Genomic DNA, 27,307 nt, shown 5'->3' with positions numbered 1-27,307 from the left:
ACTTATGTTTTTAGGAAGACAGGCAATCAAGAAGCCTGGGGACAACAACAAAGACTCACAAGGGACATTTATGCATGCAATCTGCATCAGAATCAATGGGAATTAGATAGCTAAACACCTCTGAGGATTCGAGCTTAGACAAATATTCTCCAATAAACATCATATGAACTTCTTTATGTTGCTTGTTTAAATGACAGACATATTGTGAATTGCTAGCTGCTTATTTAGTAGGATAATATGAAAAACTCACATTCAATTGATGAGATCACAATCTGGGTAATACTGGATAATGCAAGACTCCTTCACAGTACAGAAATAAAACTGATTTTTTAAGATACAGTTTACTGATTAGATCATCTGAAAATCAATTCTTTCTTGAATTATTTTCAGAAGGGCTAGGTTCTTCATTTTGATTGCTTCTGTAAGATGCAAACACAGGACATTTTCCATTACATTCTTTCTTCATCATGTCTTCTGTTAAAATCTCAGCTCTATCAGCAGGGTGTATCTGCAGGCAGAAAGCAATCCCAACACGTGTGCTTCCTCAGTCACATACACTCATAGGCTCCAAGAATACAGCTGTAAGCACAGTGAAGCTACAACAAGTATGCCTGTCTTTACCTAACCAGAAAGCATCAGTAAACGAAAGCTTGAACAAAACTAATCAGAAAAATAAGTGGTATCTTGTGCTACTTCTTGTCTGATAACAGGTTCAAGTAACAGTGATAATGGTGATAGCTCCTTGGAAGCACTGAGGGAAAATCTATCACAATTAGCCAACATGCAGCTGTAATTAAGCATTTTGAAAGGTGAAATATAAGGAAAGAAATAGAGCAGGGATTTACAGACTTGTGAAAACTGATGCACGTTGATAAACCATGCTACCTTCTTACTATCATGTGGCCCTCCTTACTGTTATGTGGCCCTATTTTAGGGCAATCAAAATGATCCCAGGGATGGAACACCTCTCCTGTGAGGACAGGCTGAGAGCCTGGAAGAGAGGGGGGCAGTGAGAAAGGGCACTGACTTTAGCAGGATCTGCTGTAACAAGGCAAGGGAAATGGTTTCTCACTAGAAGAGGGAAGATTTAGATTGGACATAAGAAGTTGTTTACAGTAAGGGCAGAGAGGCACTGGCACAGGTCGCCCTGAGGGGCAGTGGTGCCCCATCCCTGCAGACAGCCAAGGTCAGGCTGGATGGGCTCTGAGCTCTGATGGAGCTGTGGGTGTCCCTGCCCACTGCAGGGCATTGGGCTAAATGACCTTTAAGGGTCCCCTCCAACTACATAATATCAAAACACATTAGAATACAACAAAACAGTGTAAGAATTATTGAATTATTCTGCTACCTCCAAACTGGAGAAGTAGCTGAGGCGCTTTAGTAAGCCACTTCTTTTTCTTTAATTTATATTTCAGACAATAACTTGAAGGGGAAAGGTGACAGTCCTTGGCCAATGGCAATACTAAAGGGTACACTAACGTGAACTCTAGGCAGATTTTTCTAACAAGTCCATTACATTCATCCCAGCCTCCTCTGCACAGCCTTGCAGGATTAGCAACACATCTAATCTTTGCACTGTGCTGCACTGGCAGGAAGCAAATGAAATGGCTATATATAGTAAAACCTAAATCTTACTGTAACCACAACTGAAGAGTAAGCTGCTTTGAGAGCTAGAAACATTGTATTTTTAACACCCTCTGCGTGAAAAACTTCCTCCTAAGATCTAACCTAAACCTCCCCTGTCTCAGTTTAATACCACTCCCCCTAGTCCTATCACTATCAGACTATCTTAAGGTGGGGACATCCACGTGCACCTGGACAATTTGATACAAGATCCATCCTCTGATGGGCACAGCAGAGAGCATGCAGGCTCTGTGCAGAAACTTGCTCCCATAAGGCATGGCAGCTGGAAGCTGGGTAGAAGACACTAGAACATCTGAAATAACACTGATATAATTGAATCTCCACTGGCAGAGTTCCTTGTGCCCTAGAGGGTATGTTAGCTGTGCTTAAGGTTCTTTATCACTGCAAAGAGCAAGTCTGGTTTTGAGTATGGTCTTGGCAAACTCCTCAAAAGACAGCACAAACTAAGGCCAAACAAAATGAATGAAATCTACTTAAATAGGTATAATTTAACAGGACTGCTCCACTACAGCTGGCTGTTCATTTCTCAGCAGCTCCAGGCCTCTCTCATACCATCCTGCCTTTTGTGCAAACGGCGATAGCACAAGGGAAAATAGTTTTAAACAAAAAGAGGGGAGATTTAGGTTAGATGTTGGGAAGAAATTCTTCAAGACGAGGGCAGTGAGGCCCTGGCAGTGCTGCCCAGAGAAACTGTGAGTGCCCCACCATAGCAGTGCCCAAGGGCAGGCTGGGTCAGGTCCTGGGAAACCTGGGCTGCTAGGAGATGTCCCTGCCAGTGGCAGAGGGGAGCACTGGTGGGCTTTGAGGTATCTCCTAACACAAATCATTCCAGGATTCTACAAAAATAGCACATGCAGATAGGCAGAAACCTTTATGAATTACAGCAATTTATTTTTGCAATCATAAAAAGACTAGACAGCAGAAAACTTGAAAACCATTCACGGGTGGATAGTGATAGGACAAAAGGGAATGGTTTTAAACTGAGACAGGGGAGGTTTAGGTTGGATATGAGGAGGAAGTTTTTCAGCCAGAGGGTGGTGAGGCACTGGAACAGGTTGCCCAAGGAGGCTGTGGATGCCCCATCCCTGCAGGCATTCAAGGCCAGGCTGGATGTGGCTCTGGGCAGCCTGGTCTGCTGGTTGGTGACCTGCACATAGCAGGGGGTTGGAACTGGATGAGCATTGTGCTCCTTTTCAACCCAGGCCATTCTGTGATCCCCTGGAAGACAGGGGAAGAGAAACTTTCTTGCTTTTGATCAGCAACAGCAGCACTTGTGCCTGTAGGCTGCTCAGTCTGTAAGCAGTCTAACTCTAAAATTATCTTACTCCTCCTTAGCAGCTCCTAGGATGAAAAGTCAATTCCAGACTACAGATTGTGCTTTTCACTGTTAAAAAGAAAGCCAAGAAGTTTAAGAGACTTTTTTATGATCTTGCCCAGGGAAGCAGTGCAAGTTGTAACATTCAGCCCTACCCCACTTTGGTGCCTGACAAAAGGCTCTCTGTTCAAATAGGTTGAGTTTTTGGAAGAGTGCATGTGGAACAACTCAACACACAGAGCAAAAAGGAAAAGGACAAGAGGAGATGCAACAGTCTAACAAATTTCTGTAGCTCAGGCCAAGCCAAGGGAAATCCAAAAAAGTGAAGAAATTAATGTTTAAGATGAGATGAACACTTGTGCTGCTCCTGAAGGCACTTAAGAATATAAAATATGCCAGATCACATAACTGAGCAGTATAGTTGAAGCTGCACACTCAGTGTTTCTTCTAACTCTGAGAAAAACCTTTACGACTGTGCAAATTCCCTCTAGCCCCATGATAACAACTGCATTCCCAGCTTGGCTTCTTTCAGGCTGAGTCAGTACTTGCATCCCTCCTGTGCAATGCCATGCAGGTGTTATGTATCAAATAAAATGCCATATTCACACATCACTGCTCTCCTCAGAGCAGTCCAACTTGCACTACAACCTTATCTCTCTCTTCTTTCCCTCCTTCTCAGAATTCTCTTTGCGAAGTTGCTTGAAGAAATATCCCAACTCATTCAGAGTGGCCCCAGCTCCTTCCCTCCCTACAGCTCCCACCTGCTGAAAGGACAGAGCCTGCCAATGCTGTAATGGCCATCTCCCACCTCTGCTCTTTTGCTTTTCAGGAGAAGATGAAGGACAAAGGAGAGCCACAAAGATGGGCATCAGTTTTTCCTCCTAAAGACATATATTTAGCAAATTCTCACTTGTGCTTACAAAGCAAGAGCAACAATGGCAGCTACAACTACATCATAGAGCTGTGGTACAGTTTCAGGCTTCTTACAGTAGTGAGAGATAATAACCCATTCTACCTTTCATTTTACACAGCAGTAGCCATTGAGCTGCCTTGTTGGGAAGCAGCAATTGTAAAATGGAAACAAGAGTGGTGAGAGATCACCTACATAATTTTCTTGGCTACATGTTCTTTTCTCTCAATATAAAAACCAAACAAGAAGCATTCTCATAAACTCACAGAAGGAAGAAGGGAAGTTTTCTCCCCCCAGGCTTGCGGGAAAGGAGCGATGCTCTGACTATCAATTACTGCTGCAATCCTCTGGTGGAAGCAAGTGCCTGAGGGCAGCCACACAGTCTGTTCCTTCTGGCCCATGTTGCCCGTTGTCTGAATTCAGTTTGCTATTTATTGGAAAAAATCTTAAACTGTATCTCAAAGCACCCAGGCAGCATTGCTTTCCAGGCCACGTCCCCGGGAGAATCACAGATGCTGCAGTTTCTGTCTTCAGATAACTGCTAGTTAGAGAGCAAACACGTTATTGCCTCCTGCTTTCGGTAACTACACTTCTCATCCTGAGTGGCTGGCACGGCTCTGACAGCACAGCAGCTCCTGTGAATGCTCTCCTGAGACAGTTTCAGGCAGAATTGGTTTTCTTGAGACAGTGGCAATTTGTTCTCTGATGGTTCTGACCTGCACGCTCCTCTGAATCTCTCTAGGTTTCCTGGAGCGTTTACCCCCCCAGTCATGCTGGTACACAAATGTAACCTGACATTAGCAGTGAGCTGCTCCAAGTTGATGCTCCAAGCTGAACAACGGCTGCAGTGCTTAAACTGCTGATGCCAGCTTCAACTGAGGCCCAGCTTCAAAGCCCTGACCAAACCTAATGAGTGCTTCCTAAAACTGAGGTGTGCACACACAGACAGCACAGAGCAGTAGCATACAAGAAGCAGTGAGTGAGGCATCTGCCTCTTCAGAAAGCACAGGGGATGTGACAAAAGCTCCTTCTTATTCTTCAGTTGTGCCTTGCGTTAGATAGCACCCCATTGTCATGTAAGCAATGGGTGCAGAAAGGCCAGGAAGGCAGACTGGGTATATGGGAAAGTAAATTCATTTCTTTTGGATACAATTTGCTCTTGCTCACTTTAAAGGGATTATGAAGTGCAGTTTCACTGCTCAGGTACTTCAGGTTGCTTTCAGAGGGCAGCAGACTAATTTACTTGCCAAAGTCTGCTTTTAATGCATAGCGCCAAGATAAATTTTGGGCAGAACTCTCAGCATAATCTACATCAAGAGCTTACCTCACTGTTAACTTCCCTGTCTGGAGAAACTTAGGGATTTTATTTTTAGTTTTGCGACGTGATGCAGGCATGAACAAGCAAAACAGAATCACATTTCTGGCCATTTCTGTTTAGTTTTCCTCCAGAGCAGGGATAAAGGATGTGCCCACATTTTCTGTGTGAACCTTTACAAAGCACACAGTCCAATAACCCACATGACAGGGTAGCAATCGTGCAACCCATCCTAAGCTCTCTGGTCTGCACACAGACTGCTGTGCAGCCTGGGATAATTTCTCAACTACAGGAGAAACAAAGTAGGATAAAAGATAAAAGTAGTTAAAAGACAGAAAATGACATCTATCTCTGTCTGTGTGACTAAAAGGCAAAGCCATCTGTTCTTGTTCTTTAAAGAGGTCTCTGCTTCATTTTAAATTCCAAAGTTCCTTTGGAAGACACTGAAAAGATGGCATCCATCTGTCAAACTGCACTTTTCCTCAATGTGATCTTTACATTTTAAGAACTGACGGATGCAGATGGGTGGCCCTGGTAACAAATTCCATTCGCAAGAAGTGTTAGTTTTTATAAGACAGCTGAGACTGCTTGGACTTCCTCCTTCCTCTCCATATGCCTGCTGTGATGGGCTTGGGAGAATTCCAAGGTATTACAGAGAAATAAACATACAGCCCTTTGGCCAGTATTTTAGACACCATTAAGTTAAGACACCGTAAAGCACGCTTGCCCAGACAAGCATGAGACTATACAGCAGGAGCCTTAAGTCTTGACAGAACCATAATTTTAATTTAAATAACACATTTCTATATCCTGTGGTCAAAAAGACAACCTCTCAAGTATGAGCTGAGCGCGATCGATGCTTTGATGACTGCCGAAACACGCTCCAAGTGCTGCTGTCACCGTGGGAAGGAGAGAGATACCCATTAAGAGAAGTGGAACACTAGTGATAACAACCTTTCCTCTCCCTCAGCTCTGCCACTGCAGCCTGATCTACACGTCAGGGACTGGAGGACTATTTCTGCCAACTCGAGGGAGGTCTGTCTTCCTTGAGGAGAACAGGAATGAAGGGTATAAAAATCCACTGCTGGCACAGCGCTCAAAAATTTATCGTGCTGAGCGAAGGAGGAAAAACATTTGGTATGAAGATTTGTTAGAAGACTTGACACTATCTTGAGAGAGCACATAATGGAGTCAGCAGCCAGATCAAGATCTTCAGAGTTTAAAAAAGGGAATTTCTAAAAATAAGAAACACGAGAAAAGATGCGGTTAAGACACAGCCAAGCTTCAAAACCCCCAGCAGTGCAGCTTTGTCTTTTTGATTTTCCTTCCATCAGCCAGAATGACAGCGTCTGCCACATAATAAACAACATAATGCCACCCTGCAGAATAAAAGCAGACAAGTTGGATTTCTAAAATATTATGTAAGGAATACTGAATGCTTCTACTTTAGTTCCACAAAAGCTTGATGGCTACTCCTTGTACAACAGCAACAGTTTCTTACACATCTAACACAGCAGAATATCTAAGAGCTCAATGTTACAAGGCAGCACAAACCACTGGGATGAGAAAGGAGGAAAACTTACGTTTTCTTCATTTTGACACTCAAGCCAAAGTGCATCCTGACAGATTAACAAGTGTGTCACCTCCCTTAAAATGTGCACTGCGGAGCTGTCACTGTCAGTCTCCTTTACAACTGTGAATTAAGGACAAATTAAAGTTGTCATTTCAGGCACTTCAGGCTGCAGGCTCACAGTAAGCCTACGTTAATGGGCCCCTGCCCTTTCCCCTGCCACTAGCCTGCTTCACATCGGCCTGGGCTTAAGACTGACTTAAACCATCCACAAAACTCACCTCAAAGCTATATGCACTGGCTTTGGAGTAGCTGCAGCGTAAAGAGCTGGAACAAGATCCTGAATGATGTGACCTTTAAGCGTCAGAATCTAAATATTCTTCCTGTAGGCTCAGCACACAGTTTTATAAGATCAATCAATTCATTTTGTCTAAGGTGAGCTTTTTGCAGGTGTAGCATTTCAGTAAGCTTCCAGTGAGTTTCAGCAAACACCCCTGCCAGAGTCCATTGTCCCGGAGCCAGCCGCATGCTGAATATATTACAAGGACACGTTTAAGTCAAACTCTTGAGTTTTAGAGCATTAGCTCCAAGAGACAGCAGACAAAGACTTTTTGCTATGGCAGAGAATGGCACTGTTAAAGGCCAGGAGCACAATCTTCTGCAGACAGAAGACCATAGAGGAAACACACAGATGAATTCAGGAAGCCATTTGCTGCTTCCCTGATAGCCAGGCTGCTGTGAAAACTCTCACAAGCCAAAAAGCTGGTGTCATAGATAATAATGTAATAGTGGATTCATGTTGAATGATTTTAAGGTTTGAGCTGTGTTTCATAGTGTTCTTACTTTAACAGTTATCTCAGTAAGATAGAAGTCCTCTGTTGTTTCTATACACCAACAAAAATACACAGACACATGCACAGTTCAATAGGAGGGGAGATTTGCATCTTCAGGCCTCAAAATCAGGGTATTCACAGAGTATTATTTAAAACCCATTGTCTACAACTCGTCAACTATTTCTTTTCTTCATGATTAATTTCCAGAAAGGTTTCACTATTAATCTGGTACACTAAGCTTGGTTTTGGTGCAGATAATTGTCAAACTCAGCAGGTTGTTTCACATGCATGAATAATGCAGGATTGATTTTATGGACAAACTCCACAGCCCTGCTGTCCCCTGCATGCATTTATTAGCATAGGATCCAACTCAGCTGAGGCTGCAGCATCCCAGTGCCAGCTGAGCAACAGCTTCTGCTCCATCTCACCAAGTTCCTCCAGCAGAGCTGTTGGGTTACCCTCTCTCATACACCAACTACACCTCCTGAGTATTTTGACTGAAAGGATTCATAGGGGATTCCATCAGGCTTTGTGATTATTTTAGCCATTTTTTAACAAAAGAAACACAAAGCTGTAGTACTCAGTAGTGTTGACACACATTCACTGGGGAGACATTGGCAGATGATATCATCTAGGCTTTACTGAGGAAACCTAATATATTTACCTGGATACGTGATTAAAAATACACTGCCAACAGAAAGAAAAGCCAACACAGCAATGCACCTCACCAGGGCTCTGTGCAGAATTATCCTGTACTGCTGGCTGTGCTGTCAGCAACTACAAAGGTGTTACCAAAATCAGAGGTGACCAGGCCAGCTGAACTGCTGGGTCAACTTTGTACACCTTGGCATCGTGCAGGAAATTCTTCCTGTGTGCTGTCTCTGCTGCTGGATACAAACACTGGGAATGAAGAGGCATTTTTGGAAGCTATTGGTCTCTGAAAAAAAGAGATTCATTATTTATTATAATTCCCCCAGTGAGTCTATATGTTCTGATCAAACCCCGAATCCAGTCATTGGGATTACTTTTGAAAAGCTTTTCAAAGAGGTTGTGCAGCCCAATATATACCTTATACATAACTACAGAACAGCAAGAGGGCTGCTGAATGGGCCCTTTGCTTCAGCAGGCTGTAAGATAGAAGAGAAAGACTGAGGAACTCACAATTTACTCCAAGATATTAAATTAAAACTGATTTCTGATCAAAATAGAAGCTTCAAGATAATTAGTGGCTGAATTTAATTTTAATAATTAACTGCTTTTTAAAAAAACATGGCAAAGCACAGCAGCTGCAAATTAAAATTTAAGATTCTTTAGGGGATACAGTCCCTCCTATTCAGCACTGTGTTAATGAGGTCACAAATGAACTCTACAGGGGAGGACAGAGAAGGAGAATTAAAAACACTAATTGCACTGACATAATCTTCCACTGGACAAAAAGCTGTTACAAAAAGCATCCGAACGACCAGTTCTGAAAGATTCAACAAAACTCTCAAAGTAAGAATCAAACCAAGCTCCTGAAGTTGATTTTTCTTCCCTGCAGTTAATAATTCACAAGATAAATATTTGACAGGAATTCCCACAGTGCCTCTGCTTATTTGTTTCGCCGGCATCCTAAAAGCATGCTTGCTTTTTTCTAAATAGATTAAACAATATTTTGCCCTCAAAGGCTCAGATGTTTCTTTACACCAAGGACAGAAGTTTGTGCCCAGTTCTCTGTACCACTAACACACTTTTAGGATACATTGCTCCCATGCTGCACGTCTTTGAAACACTACAGGCAAGTAGGGCAAGTCACAGCACAGTAACAGGATTAACAAGAGAAGTGGGAGGAGAGAAGGGACACAACTGGATGGAAACAAGAGAAGAGAAAAAGATTCTGTGGCTAAACATGAGCCCCGACACAGGGGGTTAGACCCCAACTCTTTGTCAGCTAAAGAAATAGAATGAAGAAAGGCAAATATCAGCAGTGTCTGTCAGTGCTGCTGGAGTACTGCACCTTCAAAAGGTGTCTGTCCAACAGTAAATTACACTCACACACGCTGGGAATGTATTCCATGTGTCAGGTTCTGCATGGAACACACTGCAGGGATGTTTGCAGCTAAGGAACGTGCAGAATGGAGAAAGTGGGATCAAACCATAAAGGAGAAGGTCAGATGAATCGGGAAGACTGCATTAAATTGCTTAGAGATGTGAGCAATCGAGGCTGATGCATGAGATAAGAGGGGGTGTGTTTTCCCACTGATGGCCTGTTTGAATCATTGCCTAACACTACAAAAATCCCTTTTATAAATAAATGTATGCAAAAGGATGGAAAAAAATCACTTGAGTGAAGGCCAGGTGTGGGGTTATGAGGTAGGGAAGCCCCATTCAGTTAGACACAGCAGGGCTCACCTGGCAGGACTCAGAGCTCTCAGAAGGCATTTCTGCCCACAGATCCATGGGGAGTTCATAGGGCAGAGCAGGCTTCACAGATCCTTTTGTCCCTTCAACCTCAAAAGAAGCAGGATAGGGATGAGAGAGCAGAGAGCAGCACATGCATGTGCATCTGTTAGTGCTCTATGATGAGTTCTGCCCAGTAGCTCCGTGCTGGTCTCACTCTTGGCCCCTGCTGCCTCCCACTTCAGGATGAGGCCTGGCATCATGCAGATCAAAAGTGACTCCTCTTTGATGGGCACAACAGGTTACAGCAGAGCAATCAGCCGTCCCTGCAGGAGAACAGCCAGCTGTGCATCTCTTCTAGCCCTGCCTTCCATTCAGTTCCCCTTTCCCAAGTCCCCTCTGTGACCCTGGCTACTAACAGCAACCAGTCCCAAGTGGGAGGGGAACAGAAGCCCAAATTTTAAAAGCCGGGAAACTTCCTCTCTCCAGACAAAAGCAACAGCCTCCCATTGTGTCAGAGAAAGTAACGGATGGATCTAAAGAATTAAGTTGCCTTTCTGTGATGCCACTTAATTAAGGTAAATCAAAGCAACAAGAATAATTTGCCTGGGATTTCAAAAGGAAGGATAAGAAAAATATCTGTGCATTCTTCAGAGTCTGAAGACGTTTAAGCATTTTAGCTGTTGGATTCTGCAGAAGTGCAGTTAGAGAAAAAGCTTCATTTCAGACCACTTAAGTGAAGCATTCCCTACAAGAGGTTGAAAACTATTTTTCTGTAAGAAGCAGGTAGACTTTGTCATGTGAAAAGCAAAAATGAAGGTCTGAAGACAAAGGAACATCACTGTTCTTTAACAAATTTATGTATGTAATACATTTGTTAAGTATGCAGATGAAGTATCATAAAGGCATTTAACTATCACGTGGTAGATGTTTGGTTTTTTGAATATCTTCATCCTTAATTGACAGCAAGCACTAAAACTCAAATCAAAGGCCCAAGTCTGTAACCACATTGTTCTCTGCATTCCCATCTCCACGATGCACCTGTACAGGTTGGAGAGCAGGATTAAAGCAGCACAGGAAGAAGACACAAGAAATGCTCGTCAGCATGGAAGTGATGGATGGGTCTGCTGATTCTGAGCCACAAGTATGCTGGCACTCCTTCAACAGAAGCAGCAGCTACTCCTAGACACCAGATCACAGAATGGCCTGGGTTGAAAAGGAGCACAATGCTCATCCAGTTCCAACCCCCTGCTATGTGCAGGTCGCCAACCAGCAGACCAGGCTGCCCAGAGCCACATCCAGCCTGGCCTTGAATGCCTCCAGGGATGGGGCATCCACAGCCTCCTTGGGCAACCTGTTCCAGTGCCTCACCACCCTCTGGATGAAAAACTTCCTCCTCAGATCTAACCTAAACCTCCCCTGTCTCAGTTTAAAACCATTCCCTCTTGTCCTATCACTATCCACCAGCCGTTCCCCTCCTGTTTCTATGCTCCCTTCAAGTACTGGATGGCCAATAAGGTCAGATAACTGACAATACCATCAATTCTTTAGGTGTTAAGAAAATTAATACACGCAAGTCTTCAAAAAAAAACCAAACATTAAAACATAAATGATGGTTTTGGACCAGCAGGGGGGAACAAAGCAAAATGAAGCAAAATGAATGGATGACTGATCCACATTCTCTCACCAATTTTTTTTTTTTAAAAAAAAGATGCTTCTCGTTGCTCTGTGCCACAAACGCGACAACTTTTGTTCTATAAAATCAAGAAACAGGGAATGTAAACAAATTTACAAATTGAAAGCAACTTCTAAAAGCTAAATTTCAGGCTTCTCCAGCGCACAAAGATGGACTGGAAGGAGCCTTCCTCCCTCGTTCAGATTCAAATGAGCCAAGCCTTTGTGCTTCCATTCTCCCCACTCCTCTTTTCAAATTTCCTTCCCCGTTGCCATGGGAACCCGGCCGGGAGAGCAGGAGAGCGGAGGGGGAGGCGGAGGGCGGCAGATGCCAGCCTTTGTCACGGCGGGGCCGGGGGCACGGCGTGGGGAGCGGGCTGGGACGGCGCACACAGCGGTAGCAAGGCAGGCAGGGACACCTCTGTGTCCTACCTGATGGAAGAGACAACGGGAGGATGCGGATGGAGCGGGTCTCTGAAGGTCGCAAGTGATGCAGAAAGGACAAACGCGGTCTGATTGTTCTTAGCACCTTCAGGACAAAAAGCCGGGACGCTACAGCAGCAGGTGGTTTGCTTGAAAGGAAATACGCAACGACGGTGAACGCTGCACAAAAAAACCTGAGCTGATGGTGCTGGAACTGCGCTCTGACCCGTGGCCACGCTGAGGGTCCCACATGGGTCCACCTCCTCCAACTTCATTTTTTCTAGACTGTTTCCTTCAGTAAATACGTTCTTTCCAAACACATTACTAACCTGTTACTGTGTTGCAGGTCTACAATGTCGGTAGATTGAAGAAGAATCTCAACTCATGAGCACTGCTTTTATCATCAAAGATGATTTGCAGTCCTTATCTCCTCCACTTCCTGCACGTCAGAGCAGTTTCTTTCCAAAAGCCACAAACCCTTCATAGAATCCTAGAATGGCCTGGGTTGAAAAGGATCACAATGATCATCTAATTTCAACCCCCTGCCATGTGCAGGTTTGCCAACCAGCAGACCAGGCTGCCCAGAGCCACACATTGACACAAACATGATACAAATCCAGGAAAGCCATCCTAAAATTCTCTGAAATTTCCACATATTTCTCCCAACACAAAGCAGGAAAGCGCAGCCTTACAAGCAAGACAATAATGTACAATTTATGACAACTCCTCTTTGGCATTTATTTTATACTTATTCTCTTACTGGTCTGCTGTGGCTTCTTCTTGAATCCAACTATCCTATAGTCAGAATAACCACCAGAAAATAGAGAAAATAAGGGGAAAAAAAGCACCATTTCCAGGTGACCAGCAGAATGAGAAGTACACCATCACCAAACCACAGAACTTTCCAGAAGTCTGTAATTACACTTTTCACTGCCACCTTCTTGCAGGAAAAACACGTTCTGGAAGGACAGTTAGTCAAAAGGACAGAAAACTCAAGAGCTTTCAATGTAGCTTTCAGCTAAGAAGGTAGACTTGAAAAGCTAAATAACATCAGGTGATCAGAAGGCTGGAGCACCTCACCTATGAGGAAAGGTTGAGGGAACTGGGTTTGTTCATGTTGGAGAAGAGAAGGCTGCGGGGAGACCTCATTGTTGCCTTCCAGTACTTGAAGGGAGCATATCAACAGGAGGGAGAACGACTGTTTACGGGGGTGGATAGTGAAAGGACAAGGGGGAATGGTTTTAAAGTGAGACAGGGGAGGTTTAGGTTGGATATGAGGAGGAAGTTTTTCACCCAGAGAGTGATGAGACACTGGAACAGGTTGCCCAAGGAGGTTGTGGATGCCCCATCCCTGCAGGCATCCAAGGCCAGGCTGGATGTGGCTCTGGGCAGCCTGGTCTGCTGGTTGGCGACCTGCACATAGCAGGGGGTTGGAACTGGATGAGCACTGTGCTCCTTTTCAACCCACGCCATTCTATGATCCTGTGATTAACCTCAGTGTCAGGAGAATGTAAAAGGGAGTAGGAAGAGCTCCCAGGAAGTCAGACAGAAGTGGTGGTTCAATTTTAGATGGGGTACTCTCAGATCAGTGCCCCATGAGGATGGAGTCCAACACATGCAGAACACAAGGCAGCTAATGCAGTGCTAATACAGCACACCTACCTCCTTGTCTGAGCTGCACACACTACTAGACATAAGGCTAAGTCTTGTCACTAACAAATACTAACCTATACTATTACAGCATCCAATATAAACTTGGGTTTTGTTCCATTAGAGGCAAGTGCCATGGAATCAGCTGGTAGATTATGATTAAGGTAGAGAAAAAAAAAAAAAGAATGACCACACTTGTGGTAAGGAGGTGATGAATGAAAAGACCAACATTCCCTTTACATTCTGGCACAGCACTCTTTTGTTCAAGTTTATACTTGTAGATCTGAAGCTACAACTAATGACAAAATACACTGTCATTTAACTATTCCAAATAAATTCATGTGTTCTGCCCTTCCTGATAATTCCTCTTTAAGCCTCCACCAGATGCTACAGAATTAGCCACAACGGAGAGCCATCTGCCTTCATGACCCTGAAAACAAGCCCACTGTGAATAGATGTTGATTAAGATGTAGATCATTCACTTAAAACTGGATCATTACATAAAACGAATGCTTTCTTACAATATGCTTGTATCAAACTGCTAAGGCTAAATTTTGTTTCAATATTTCTGCTTGATCATTGTTCCATATTCATCTTTCCTTTAAGAAAATATGAAGATGGTGAGAGTTCATCTTCAACACACAGGCAGTATTTTATCTATGGAACAACACAACAAAAATTCTACTCTTATTTTTCCCACTATTAGTCCACACTTTGAAAATAATCATGCTGCATTTTGTTCTCATTAACATGAAAGGCTAGAAAACTTCATTTCTGAAATTATTCTCTGGAGAAGGCCTGTTAGCCAGGCAAAGGAAAGTAAGGGTTGCTAATACCTGCTGCCTAGTTCTGCTGCATGAGCACCAATCATCTACACTGCAGAAGCTTTAACCCTTGTACTCTTTGGTACCCTGTTCTTTCATGCTGCTCTATAAAACACAGCACTGCAATACCTCCATCAGGTTTCTTCAAGTGCAGTGAGGCCCTTGGAGGAAAAAAAAAATAGAAAAAATCAGACTTACCATTGGGATTGCTCACACTGAACAAGCATCATTTTGTTGTCCTAGGATGGACCACAATCTCAAGTATGATTCAGGTCTACCAGGAGACCCAGAAGGTTGGATGTCAGGGGGAAGTTCTTTCCTATGAGAGTGGTGAGGTGCTGGAACAGCTGCCCAGAGAGGCTGTGGATGCCCCATCCATCCCTGGAGGTGTTCAAGGCCAGGTTGGATGGGGCCCTGGGCAACCTGGGCTGCTATGAAATGTGGAGGTTGATGGCCCGGCATGTGACAGGGGATTGCAGCTTCATGATCCTTGAGGTCCCTTCCAACTCAGGCCATTCTGTGATTCTGTTCCCAATCCATTCACTTTGCTAACCTGGATCCAGATCCCCCCGCACCGACTGTCCTCTTTAGGGCTGTACTTAATAGCTGTCAGAACTGCAGCACGCCCCCAAACGTAATACTGCACGCAGCAACAACCTGAGTCATCTCTTGTCCAAATAATGAAATCTACTCCTGGACATTACTCCACTGGTGTTCAAGTTCCTAGCCAAAACCCAAAAGACTTCTATCCCAAAATATGCCTCTTTTCCATTCTTCCTTCTTTAAGCCTCTGGCAACTTCCACACACATAAACATGTGCAGCCCTGTCCTTTAACTGAACATAAATTATTATCTCCTATTCAGCTTTTCTTCCTGTCTGGAGGTATTGAACTTCTTCTATCTTCACTAAATACTCAACATTCATCTTGATGTTCACTGGATCTGAGTGTGAAAAGGATAGGATCCATGGCCCTAATATGAGACCTGCAAGAAATCCATCCTCAGAAGCCTCCTGTTGTGAACAGAAGGTCAGAGCAGACTAACACGTGTACAGACCTCTCTGACAGTGTACAGCTCCACTTTCTCAAACTGGTTTTGCCCACTCAGGATTTCTTCCACCCCTGCACAACAGTCAAACCCTTTCCAGGTCAGAGCTGAAATAATAAACAGGTGGGTTTCAAAGAGACAAGCTTCAGATTTCCCAAAAGCAAGAATCGCTAAGCAGTGCGTTGTTATAAATGCCATAGCTCTGCCTGCACTCTGCAAGGTCATCTTGGAGATTCAAGCTTTCAGATAAACATTTTTGTTTAACAATAAGGCAATCTAAAAATGTTTACATGGTTATTTCTAAGGAAAAACCTGGAATAGGAAAACCTACAGTTAATGAAAAAGTTGGGTTTAATAAGCTGCTGCACAGCTTGCTTTCATATGATCATGCACAACTCCATTGTTCTGTAGGCATCATAATCTAATACACTAAAGAGAAGATTAATCCTTACTGCAAATTAAAGTCTAAGATTAGTACGCTTACACAACAGTAGCTAATTAAAATCTACTTTTCCATTAGCTTTGCATTCTTACACTTCTATATGTTTGAGTGCAGAGCTGAAGACTACAGAAAGCCAAGGAAAATCACTGAGATTTAGTGCATGGGCAAGGCAAAAGAAAACAAGGGATAAGAATGGACTTCAAGGAGGAAGAAGTTAAGGGTCTTCCATCCAAAGTTTATAGAATGGCCTGGGTTGAAAAGGACCACAATGATCATCTGGTTCCAACCCCCTGCTATGTGCAGGGTCACCAACCAGCAGACCAGGCTGCCCAGAGCCACATCCAGCCTGGCCTTGAATGCCTGCAGGGATGGGGCATCCACAGCCTCCTTGGGCAACCTGTTCCAGTGCCTCACCACCCTCTGGCTGAAAAACTTCCTCCTCATATCCAACCTAAACCTCCCCTGTCTCACTTTAAAACCATTCCCCTTGTCCTATCACTATCCACCCCCGTAAACAGTCATTCTCCCTCCTGTTGATATGCTCCCTTCAAGTTCTGGAAGGCAACAATGAGGTCTCCCCGCAGCCTTCTCTTCTCCAACCTGAACAAACCCAGTTCCCTCAATCTTTCCTCATAGGTGAGGTGCTCCAGCCCTCTGATCAACTTAGTGCCCTCCTCTGGACCCACTCCAAGAGCTCCACGTCAATCCTGTGCTGGGGGCCCCAGTATTTTTCCCATCCTTGCTGCTTAGTGGGAAATAAAATTCACTCTGAAGCATGAGAAGAGAAACAGAGCAGCATGAACTCCCAGTCTCAGAGCAGGCAGCCATCAAGCACACACATAAGGTCAGTGAAAACTGCATGTTTCTCCAGGGCTCTTATGAAAATCGAACACAGAGACAACAGTCCTCGTTGAGACCAAAATCCAACTACCTGAATTCTGTAGTAATGTATGCCTGATAGAAAAACCATTTGAGAAATGCAACTATAATGAATCACTGAAAATGTGACATACTTATAACAAAGCTGAGGCAGTGTGGGATAGATGAGTGGACAGTGAGGTGGGTTGAGATCTGGCTGACTGGCAGAGCACAGAGGGTTGTCACTGGCAGTGCGGAGTCTGATTGGAGACCTGTAACCAGCGGTGTTCCCCAGGGGTCAGTGCTGGGTCTGGTCTTGTTCAACATCTTCATCAATGACCTTGATGAAGGGATAGTGGCCACCCGCAGCAAGTTTGCTGATGATACCACGTTGGGAGGATTGGCTGACACACCCGAAGGCTGTGCTGCCATTCAGCGAGACCTGGACAGGCTGGAGAGCTGGGCAGTAAGAAACCAGATGAGGTTTAACAAAAGCAGGTGTAGAGTCTTGCATCTGGGGAGGAATAATTGCATGCACCGGTACAGGTTGGGGGATGACCTGCTGGAGAGGAGCTCTGCAGAGAGGGACCTGGGTGTCCTGGTGGACGACAGGTTGGCCATGAGCCAGCAGTGTGCCCTTGTGGCCAAAAAGGCCAACGGCATTCTGGGGTGCATTAAAAAGAGCGTGGCCAGCAGATCAAGGGACCTGCTGATCCTCCCCCTCTACTCTGCCCTGGTAAGGCCTCATGTGTGTCCAGTTCTGGGCTCCCCAGTACAAAAAGACAGGGATCTAGATCCCTTCCAACACTGGCCATCCTGTGATTCTGTGATCTCTTGGGAAGAGTCCAGCGCAGGGCCACAAAAATGGTGAAAGGCCTGGAGCATCTCCCCTATGAAGAAAGGCTAAGCGAACCGGCTCTGTTTAGCCTTGAGAAAAGAAGACTGAGAGGGGACCTGATCCAGGTCTATAAGTATCTAAGGTGTGGGGAGCAGAGTGGCGAGGCCAGACTCTTTTCCACAGTGTGTGGAGACAGGACAAAGGGAAACAGCCAGAAACTGCAGCATAGGAAGTTCCGCACAAATGTGCACAAGAACTTCTTTACGGTGACGTGACGGAGCACTGGAACAGGCTGCCCAGGGAGGTTCCTGGGCAGAGTCTCCTTCTCTGGAGATATTCAAGACCTGCCTGGACACCTACTTGTGCGACCTGGTGTAGGGAACCTGCTTTGGCAGGGGGGTTGGACTCGATCTCTGGAGGTCCCTTCCAACCCCTATGATTCTACAGTACTGAAAAAAAATGCTCCCTCCTGTCCCAGGTGCTGAGAGCAGGATGAGAACAAGATGCCACTTCTGCTCATTCCACCTTAGGTATTCACGGGGTCTCCTTTTCATCATTTTTAAGTGAGGGAAAAAGAAACAACATGATTCCTAAGACTCATCATGGTGAAGCGACACAAAGAAAAAACCCAAACAAAAAACAATACCATCACAAAAACCCCTCTGTTATACAAACAGAAATGCAGCCAGCAAAGGCGCGCAAATCTTGTGGCAGCCTCTCTGTTCAATGTTACTGCCCTGACTACCTCTCACAGTGCATAAAGGTGAAGCAGCTGCAGATTACTACTATTTCTCCATTTCCCCCTTGCATCTCTCACCCACACACCAGTAACCCTGGCGACAGTGCATCCCTAAACTATCCTACTGCTGTTTTTTTATATGCAAAATGGGAATGGAAGTTGTGAGGGAGCACAAAGTAACAGCATGTTATCTCCTCTGCCCAGATGGTGACTGCATCATTGCACTTCTGGAGCATTCCATCTCCAGTATAATCCCAGAAGACAAAGCTTCTGCACATACCCACAGGGGCCCTTTTAGGTCTCATCTCTATCTGTTGCCAGTCCTTTAAAGCCTCTTTGGTCCTTTAAAGCCTCTTTGATCTCTAGGAGCATCTGTGAGGTCCACTGAAATCAGGCTAAGGAGAAGGAAGGACTGATGGTGAATTTAACTGCAAAGTGGCTGGCAATCATCATATTAAATTGCTTCTTTTCATTGCTAACAAGTGCTCCCAACTTCCAAATTACCAACAGTCACATGTTCTCTATTAAAAAAATGACCACCAAAAAATGATGTTAAGGCTTACCATTCTTAAGCAAATTCTTCAAGGCCAAGAGAATATTAAGTGAAAAAGGGTTGGAAGATAATCCTTCACACTGTAGCAATAATAATTCAAAGGATGGGTAAGCAAGGTCAGATTCCTCAGGGGAATATTTAACTTCTCCACTGCCTCACTCAGCACATGATCTGTGTAACGCAACAGAAGAGCAGCAGCAGGGCAGTGCAATTGCTATGCTGTGCTGTCATCATGACCCTATAGAGAAGCAAGATTCAGCAGCACAGCAGAGTCACACTGGATAGCTACTGTAAGAACCACCTGCTTACAGATAACAGAACTCTGTCAGAATACCTTCCAACATGTTATGTGGTCAGAGAGCCAGAGGAAGGCCAGCACGGAGCCCTGCCCTGCAGTACTGTGGGGCAGGACAGCTCCCGGCAGCACACAGCCCTCAGCATGCATCATCTCCTCTCCATCCCCTCTAACACTGCTGCAGCAGAACAAGACAACACCAATGACTTACTTACCTTTATTCTAATTAAGGAATCCTATTAGCATAAAGGCTTAAAAAGGAAACTTACCGATTTTTGTGTTTTTAAAGAAGTATCAGTAAAGTTTGAACAGATCCTACAAAAAGCAAACAATGGCAAGGGAAGAAAATTATGATGAGTTCAACCAATGAAAAGACAACAGCTGTAATTCCCTTTACTTCACATGTACTCTTTACTGTAGTAGAAGCCCTTGTAAACTCTGATTATAGAAAGCAAGAAACAAAACAACAAAACCCAGCTCTTAAGTAATACAGTAATTCCATCAAATATTGTTTCATTATGGTATCCCAGTACACACCTCCTCATTCTCATGAACCAGAGGTAGCCCACAGCCCATCCCCAGGCAGAAGCCACTGGCCTACACTAATTATGCTGGCAGAATGGAGTGCTATACATACAGCCACAATACCAAATGCTCCCATGCTAAGTTTAAGAATGGCTGTGGCACTGAGCTAGTACCTGAACTGCTGCAACACGGTGCTTCACGCAAGTTAATTTATGCTATGAAGTTGAGCTTTGTGTCACAGATTGCAGAGAAGTAACGTTCACTTCTCATCTGTTTTTTTCTCCTTAGCAGAAAGCTATTTTACAAAGATAAGAGCAATTACAACAGCAATTCTGGCTCAGCCTGTGGGCCCCTATAATCTACTGCTCTGCTTCCTGCAGTGGCTCTAAAGAGACTATTAGGGAAAGCAAAAGTGATATTTTGACAGGTCTCTGAAATCATTGGTTTAACGTGAAGCAAAAGCCAGAAGAGCCACCACAATGTTGGCCATTTTTTGCAGCAAAAAGCATTTCATTATTTCTCTATGAATGCTCAGCATGCTCACAACTGGCATGGTGTGCCATTCTCATCTCTGCACCTCAGCTAGGACTGAGCTAGAGAAAGGGCCAGAGAAGGATAACTAACGTGATTAGAGGGCTGAAGCAGTGGAATTGCAAGAAGCCAGCCCAGACTGCTGGAAGACTTCAAATTGGAGAGGAAAAGCCTGAGTGTCTCCAGAAATCACAAGTGCAGCAGAGGGTTTAATTGCAGAACACCACTGCACAATACTCCAATAAAATGACGTTGAATGAAACTAGGAGGAAAATCATTTAGAACTGTTCAGAGAAAAAGTGCTCCCCTAAATGGTGCTAGTGAACTCCTGGAGCTTGTTCTCATTAAAGGGTAGGTCATCAGTACTGTATTCATACAACAGCGTAGAGAAATTTGCTGTCAACAGCTCCATAAAACCATTCTAGAAGGGACCAGGCAGAGAGATACCCTCTAGCATCTGTAATTCAGAACTGCACACTGGGGAAGCACCAGGGCAACACCACAGGCAATAAGTCAGCCTTGCATCCTTTAGGGACTTCGCTAAGCTCTAAGTCACCAGGAGACAAAGTACTCTGCAAAATGGACACTCCTCATGTTCCCTAAATGCCCCCTATGCTCTCTCAGTCTCCATCAATTTTCATGGCTTTTTTTTTCTTTCCTTTTTTCTTTCTATCTAGTCACCATGCTTGGCATTCTTATTAAGACTCCTCCAGTTGTTCACATCCACAGTGTTCTCTAAGAATTTCACAGCTCTTCTGCAACTATTTGAAGAATCTTCGCTTTGGCTTAGCTTCTACCAACTTCATTTGCTAGGGCTCTATTTCCTGTTCTGGATGAGACAGTGACACTCCATCTCTATAAACCTCTGCGTGCCACTAATGATCGTGGCTGTTAAAAATTAGGCTAAAGCAACCATCGTAGTCCAACCATAGTTCTTCATGGGGGAGAGCTTCCATGAAGGCTGGGGTCATTGTTCCTGTTCTTCTGCGACCTTACTCAGCCCCTTTGGGACAGCCCAGAACTTCACACAACACACCAGCTGGCAGTGAATGACAGCATTCCAGACCACCACCGTAATGGCTGGTCTATTATTTTCTTAATTATTCCAGGTGTCTGATTTTTCCTTTTTGCCATTTTACTGTTTTGTCAGGCTTTCAGCTGATATTTCAATACACAAATCACACGTCAAGAACACAAGCTGACCACTACTACTAATTCAATGAATGAGAATGGATAGTGATAGGACAAGAGGGAATGGTTTTAAAGTGAGACAGGGGAGCTTTAGGTTAGATCTTAGGAGGAAGTTTTTCAGCCAGAGGGTGGTGAGGCACTGGAACAGGTTGCCCAAGGAGGCTGTGGATGCCCCATCCCTGCAGGCATTCAAGGCCAGGCTGGATGTGGCTCTGGGCAGCCTGGGCTGCTGGTTGGCGACCTGCACATAGCAGGGGGTTGGAACTGGATGAGCACTGTGCTCCTTTTCAACCCAGGCTGTTCTATGAATATATTTCTACCCAGTACATACTTATCACTTTCCATTTCCTCCACCATTTTACATCTCAGTGCAGCTCAAATGCAATCAACTTCTTCACAATTCTTGATTCTGGTTTGGCTTCAGCTTTAAGTCGGCCTGTTTGATACTGTTGTGTATTTCTCATCTTACTGGTGGCCATCTAATTCTACCACCACTCAGCAACAATGCAACCCCACTATCAGCACATCTCTTTAAGTGAAGTCTCAGAAGCCCTCAATCCTCTTGGTTTCACCAACTCCTTTAATATCCTAGCTTCCAATTTTCAATTAGGAGATAAACTCTATTAATAAAGCGTCAACAATTAGTTATGTACCATATTAAACTTCCTTACTTGCTCCATTTTTCCTCCTTCTCCAAGGCCTTCTCCAAAGGCCTTCAGAGCTTACCAGGACCATCTCTAAAACAAACTTTGCTCCTGTTGCTGTGCATTTAGCATAACTGGAAGCCCTAGCCACATCCAAATCAGCAGTTGAAATGCAAGTCCACACAGTTCTTTCAACCACAGCAAATTTAAGGGTAACAATCTCTATTTCCTCCTTGCAGTAAAAAGCTTGTCAAGTCTGGTTCATAACCCTTCCATGGAAACATTATATAAAGCCTTGGCTTGACACTGATTTAATTGCTGTTGTTAAGTAATCTTATATTGTTGGGAAGATCATTCAAAGATGAAAACATATGATTAATCCACCTGGTCCACACAGCTTATCTACCAGCAAGGACTCCAGAACACATCAAAAATACAAGAAATCCATTAGCAGAAATCACATAGGGAAATATTTGGATAGGCTATTTGAAAGCAAGGCAACATGCCTAATGTTCTGTAAGCCCATCAGTTTTATCTTCCATTGCACAGAATAGCAAACAAGGAAACTTGTACAGGCAACAGCAGGATAGGGAACAGACTGAAGTGAACTTGTAAGTCTTGTATAAACCACATCATAGAGAATGAGAGAGAAAACACGCGGTTAAAGCCTCATCAGGAAACTTCTCCAAGGAGAGGTTAGACAATATCAGGAGAATTTTATGTTGTTTTTGTTTTTTTAAGGGAAGGTCATGATGTATAAATCCAAGACAGATTTGGGGGGGAATAATGGTAGCAGTAGTAAGGTACCATTGTAACACAGAAAGTGCAAGTATAAAAGCTTCTCTGCCTGGATATAGAACAGAAACATGTTAATTAAACTGCCTAGAAGACAATAGATATCCTCGTAGCTGAAGAAAGCAGTACTAACAAGTTAGCAATTTCCATTATTTTCATGGTCTCATTGTTTCACATCTTCTCTACACCAAATTTCAAGTAAGAAAAGGCCAAGTTGTACAAATCACCGAAGTCTTCAGAACTCCAGCCTTTGCTCAGCACACCATTTTCCTGGCATTCAGTTAGCTGGCAGACCATTCAAAATATACGTTCTTAGACTAAATATTTCAAGTAACATACCAACACATCCAGTCTATTTCACTCAGCTTTTTTCAATATTTTAGTACTTATTACAGTGCATGTTTTGCAAGTAGTGTTTGTTTCTATATTTAACCTTACAGATGTTTTTCATTTTTATTTCTAATGTAGTTTAGTTCTAATGTATCTTGTTAGCTCATGTTACAAACCATCTATCAATTAAAGGCCAAAATCATATGTGCTGATTAAAAAAAACATAGCCTTACCTCCATTGCTAATGCTGCTGTCTGCTGGTCATAGTGATTCAGAAGGTTAGGCATGAAGGTGGTGTTGTAAGGCAGATCCTGGCACATCCGCAGGATGATGGGCTCACAAGAAAATAAACTGTGCCCTCTTGTGCAGCCCACCAAGACATCCAAAAGCCAAAAGCAGCAGAACATCCAGCTAACAGCCATCCTTCCACGTCGTGAATGGGGCCAGTCCCTGAGCCCAGCCAGAAAGCTCTTCCAACTCTTCTCCTGCCTTCTGATTTTGCTTCAACAGCAGTTATTTGCAGTCCTGGTTTAGGTTCTTCAAAACTGGCAAACTCTCAGGGCACAGCATTGTTAGCTCAGTCCTGAAGATGATGCATTTGAGACAGACGTATGAGGCATTTTGCTTTACCACCGTGCATTAGGTTAAGGTATTCAGATGTTTAACCACATTCCCACACAATTGACTCCATCCTGATAGAACAGCAGCCAGGTTACATTCTTCCTCTGTCAGGTAGCTTAAGACAAAAAGAAAACACAACAAATAGAATACATTTAAAAAGCTCTTTCGTTGATTACAGTTTTAGTTTCAAAAACACCATCAGAAAAATTGCTTAAAAATTCTTGTGTGCAAGACTAAAAATGGCCAGGGGACCCTCTGACCTTCTGGTGGGAAAAAAAAAGGAGGTATGCTGCAAAACTCCACTTGAAAATGATGGTGGAAAGGCAGAAATCTATTTACTAGGAATAAAATATTTTTAGAGAAACCCTGCACTTTAACTTACAACCATGTAAGACTACAACCACTGACCACACTGAAACCAAGCTTCTCATGACTCAAGCTCCACCAGCACGTTCTCAGTGATAGCATCTTTACTTGCACGGCCACATAGCTTCTGCTGAATAACAAAACAAAAACAAAACAGTCACTGCCACCAATACACAAGTCTCAACCTGTACTGAGGACTTCTGCTCTGCCCTACAAGCTGCACTCATGGCTTGGCTAGCTGTGCTCACACCTGTAGTTTTAGCCCAGCTGTTGCCAATTTTCATAATCTCTAACCCATCTGAGACACACATTTCATATCTTGCACTCCAGAAACCATCGTAACAGGCACATATCAGCCAGAAGACAGCGTTTTTTGCCCATCCCTTTCTCCACATACTGCAAAAGATGGAAAACGCACAGGTAGCTAAATAGTGCTGTTCTGCCAGCTCCACTCTGCCTATAGAGCCAAATCAAACAGCAGTCATTCCCAGGGCTGGGTCCACATCTTCTCAGAGCACTGAGGGGATTCAGCATATTGCATCCATCTGCTGCAGGAAAACTCTGGAACTAGAGGCTAAAGCTTGGGAAAAGCTGACAGAGCCATGAGTCTTTTTTCTTAGAGCAATTTTGTTTTACAGCAATGGATTTGTAATATCCAGTCTCTAGCCAAGTGCTTTTAAAAGAATTATGGTTTGCAATGAAAGGTAATAGAAATCTAGAAATATTGCTTGAACCAGGAAACCCAAAGTGCTCCATCAGCGTTCCCAGGTGGAGGCATCACAAATCAGAGCAGGATCATTAATCTCAAGATTGAAAGCTTTTTCTCAGATGTTTGGGACGAGCCCTAAATTCTTCAAGTCCAAAAGGGAAAAAGGTTTTCCTTTCCCTCCAATGCAAACTTAGTGAGAGATCTGAAAGAGTTCACTGTCAGCCTTCTGCTAGTATCAGCTGGCCAAAAAAAGTTACAGAGAAGTATATATGTTTACATGGGCCCATCTTATGGTCAGAAAAATTAAACAACTTATTCCTCTAAACCCTCATAAACCTTGAGGGTTGGGCTAGATAATCTTGAGAGGCTCCTTCCAACCTCAACTATTCCACACTTCTCTTTAAGATCATGTGAGGCAATGGCTTTGGCTGCAGCTGTTCAAGACATGCTGGAAAAACAAACAGGCAAATAGTAAAAAGACCAAAGTGTTAAACACAACCACATTACATTCAGTTCATTGACAACTTTCTCCCACAGGCTGCCTACTCTTTCACAGCTACTGACAGGAAATCCATGATTGAAGCCACACTTTAGAACATAAAGAAAAGCACACAAAGAGTAAAAGTGTTCCAAACTACAGAAGAGGTAACATGACCAAAAAAAAAAAAAAAAGCTGGAAAATGAACTACCTGAACCCTAAGATAAGCAGTAGAATCAGCCAACACAGCTCAGACGACAGTCTTTTCTTTCATACTGAAGCAAGCAAGCACTGATGAGAAGAGCAGTCAACACATTGAATTTAAAAGACCAAAATTCACCACAACATTTAAGATGTGCTGCATCTAACCACACCTCATTTCCACCCAACTCCAAGCTCAAATGGCCATGAAAAGCTTTGTCCCCCTCACCTTCAAGAAATTTATTTTTCAAAGACTTCAGGCACCAACTCAAGAAGACTCCATCTAACAACTTCAGAGTGAACTCACGGTAAGGATTGGCTATTGCCTTTCTAGTGGGGATCCTATAATTCAGATGCCATTCCAGCAGCAACCAGAAGACAACACTTCCTAAGAGAGGTTCTGATGCTATATACTCACACCAACCACCCTACAGTACCATAAAGAAAAGGTTTGCTAGAGCCAGAAAAGAAGATCAGGCTACAGAGACTGGTCAGCTCATGCCCCTTCACGGAAAAGAAATAAGTGAAATTAAGAAAAAAGACAACCGTGCTATTGCAACAGGAGGTGAAAATTTCACAGACAAGCATATAGATGACCTATTAATTGGTGCAGACAGATGAATGCCATAACAAGCAGTCTTCAGCATCAAGATAATTCCTTACCACAGATCCAGTTCTGTACGTTCTTTGTTAAGCCTCTGCATATGGAATCCTGTGGTTATTTTTTATATGTACATAAAAACAAAACAAAACACCTTTGGTGACACCGGGATTAAAGAGGAGGGGGGTAGGTAGGCAGGCATCCCCTAAGGGACTGCAAAAGAAACCGTGGGCAAAAGGGGAAGGAAATAGCCTGTTTGTTGGTGTGGTTGCACACTTATACATTATTTATAATCATGCAAACCCATCTAATTCCTGCTGTAAAAGATACATTAAGACATGCAGAGAAGATAATGATAGAGAGTGAAAAGTCATGATGTGAAAGGATTGAATACCAAATTCATTTGTTTCTCCCCAAAAATTAATTTCAAAGTTAATAAAGAGGGCAGTAAGGGGAAGTAATGAGGGGAAAAAAAAAAAAAAGAAGAAACCAGCAGATTTTAGAAGGACACTCTATAGGTGAACACATCAATGGTTAAATCTGCTGGAGATGTGAGACCATACAGCAAACTAGATTTGCCCTGCACAACTGGGAGGACGAGGAGAAAATGTCACCCTAGCCATTCCCCAGCCAGTTCTGACCACGAAGACAGAAAAGCAACCTGCACATTGCATACAAGCACTGGCAGAGTTTCCCCAACCCATTCCCACCCACATGAAGGCACAAAAGCAGCATACATTATTCTCGTCACTCCATTTTAATTAGTCAGCGGGAAGGAAACTCCAGCGCTGAATTCCCCTGTTCCATTTGGGTTAGGGATTAAGGGAGAACCACAGCATAACTCCCACATCCTCCACGCCAACGAGGAGGCCATAGGGGAAGAAGGGCACACATGCTGACACCCCTCCCCATGGTTTCTTTGCACTGAGGCCAGATCCCCGCAATCTGCTCCCAGAAGAAATCCTTTCTGCCCTCAACCATGGGGTTCGAACATTCATTAAATCAT

General features: G+C 43.7%; 1 protein-coding gene across 2 annotated transcripts in view; it reads right to left on the bottom strand.

The window, feature by feature from the left end:
* Positions 1 to 27,307, bottom strand: part of FZD3 (frizzled class receptor 3) — a 52,058-nt gene that overhangs the window by 23,666 nt on the left and 1,085 nt on the right. For both annotated transcript variants that reach the window (XM_031603852.2, XM_090136575.1), the window contains exon 2: positions 23,559 to 24,061. In XM_031603852.2, the coding sequence (XP_031459712.1) occupies positions 23,559 to 23,747 (189 nt within the window). In that variant the 5' untranslated portion in view covers positions 23,748 to 24,061. The remainder of the gene's footprint in view (positions 1 to 23,558; positions 24,062 to 27,307) is intronic.

Source organism: Phasianus colchicus, chromosome 2 (genome assembly GCF_987193195.1).
Source record: "Phasianus colchicus chromosome 2, bPhaCol1.hap1.1, whole genome shotgun sequence".
Lineage (NCBI taxonomy): Eukaryota > Metazoa > Chordata > Aves > Galliformes > Phasianidae > Phasianus > Phasianus colchicus.
Note: the sequence above shows the minus strand (reverse complement) of the source record. Positions and strands in the feature narration are given on the sequence as shown.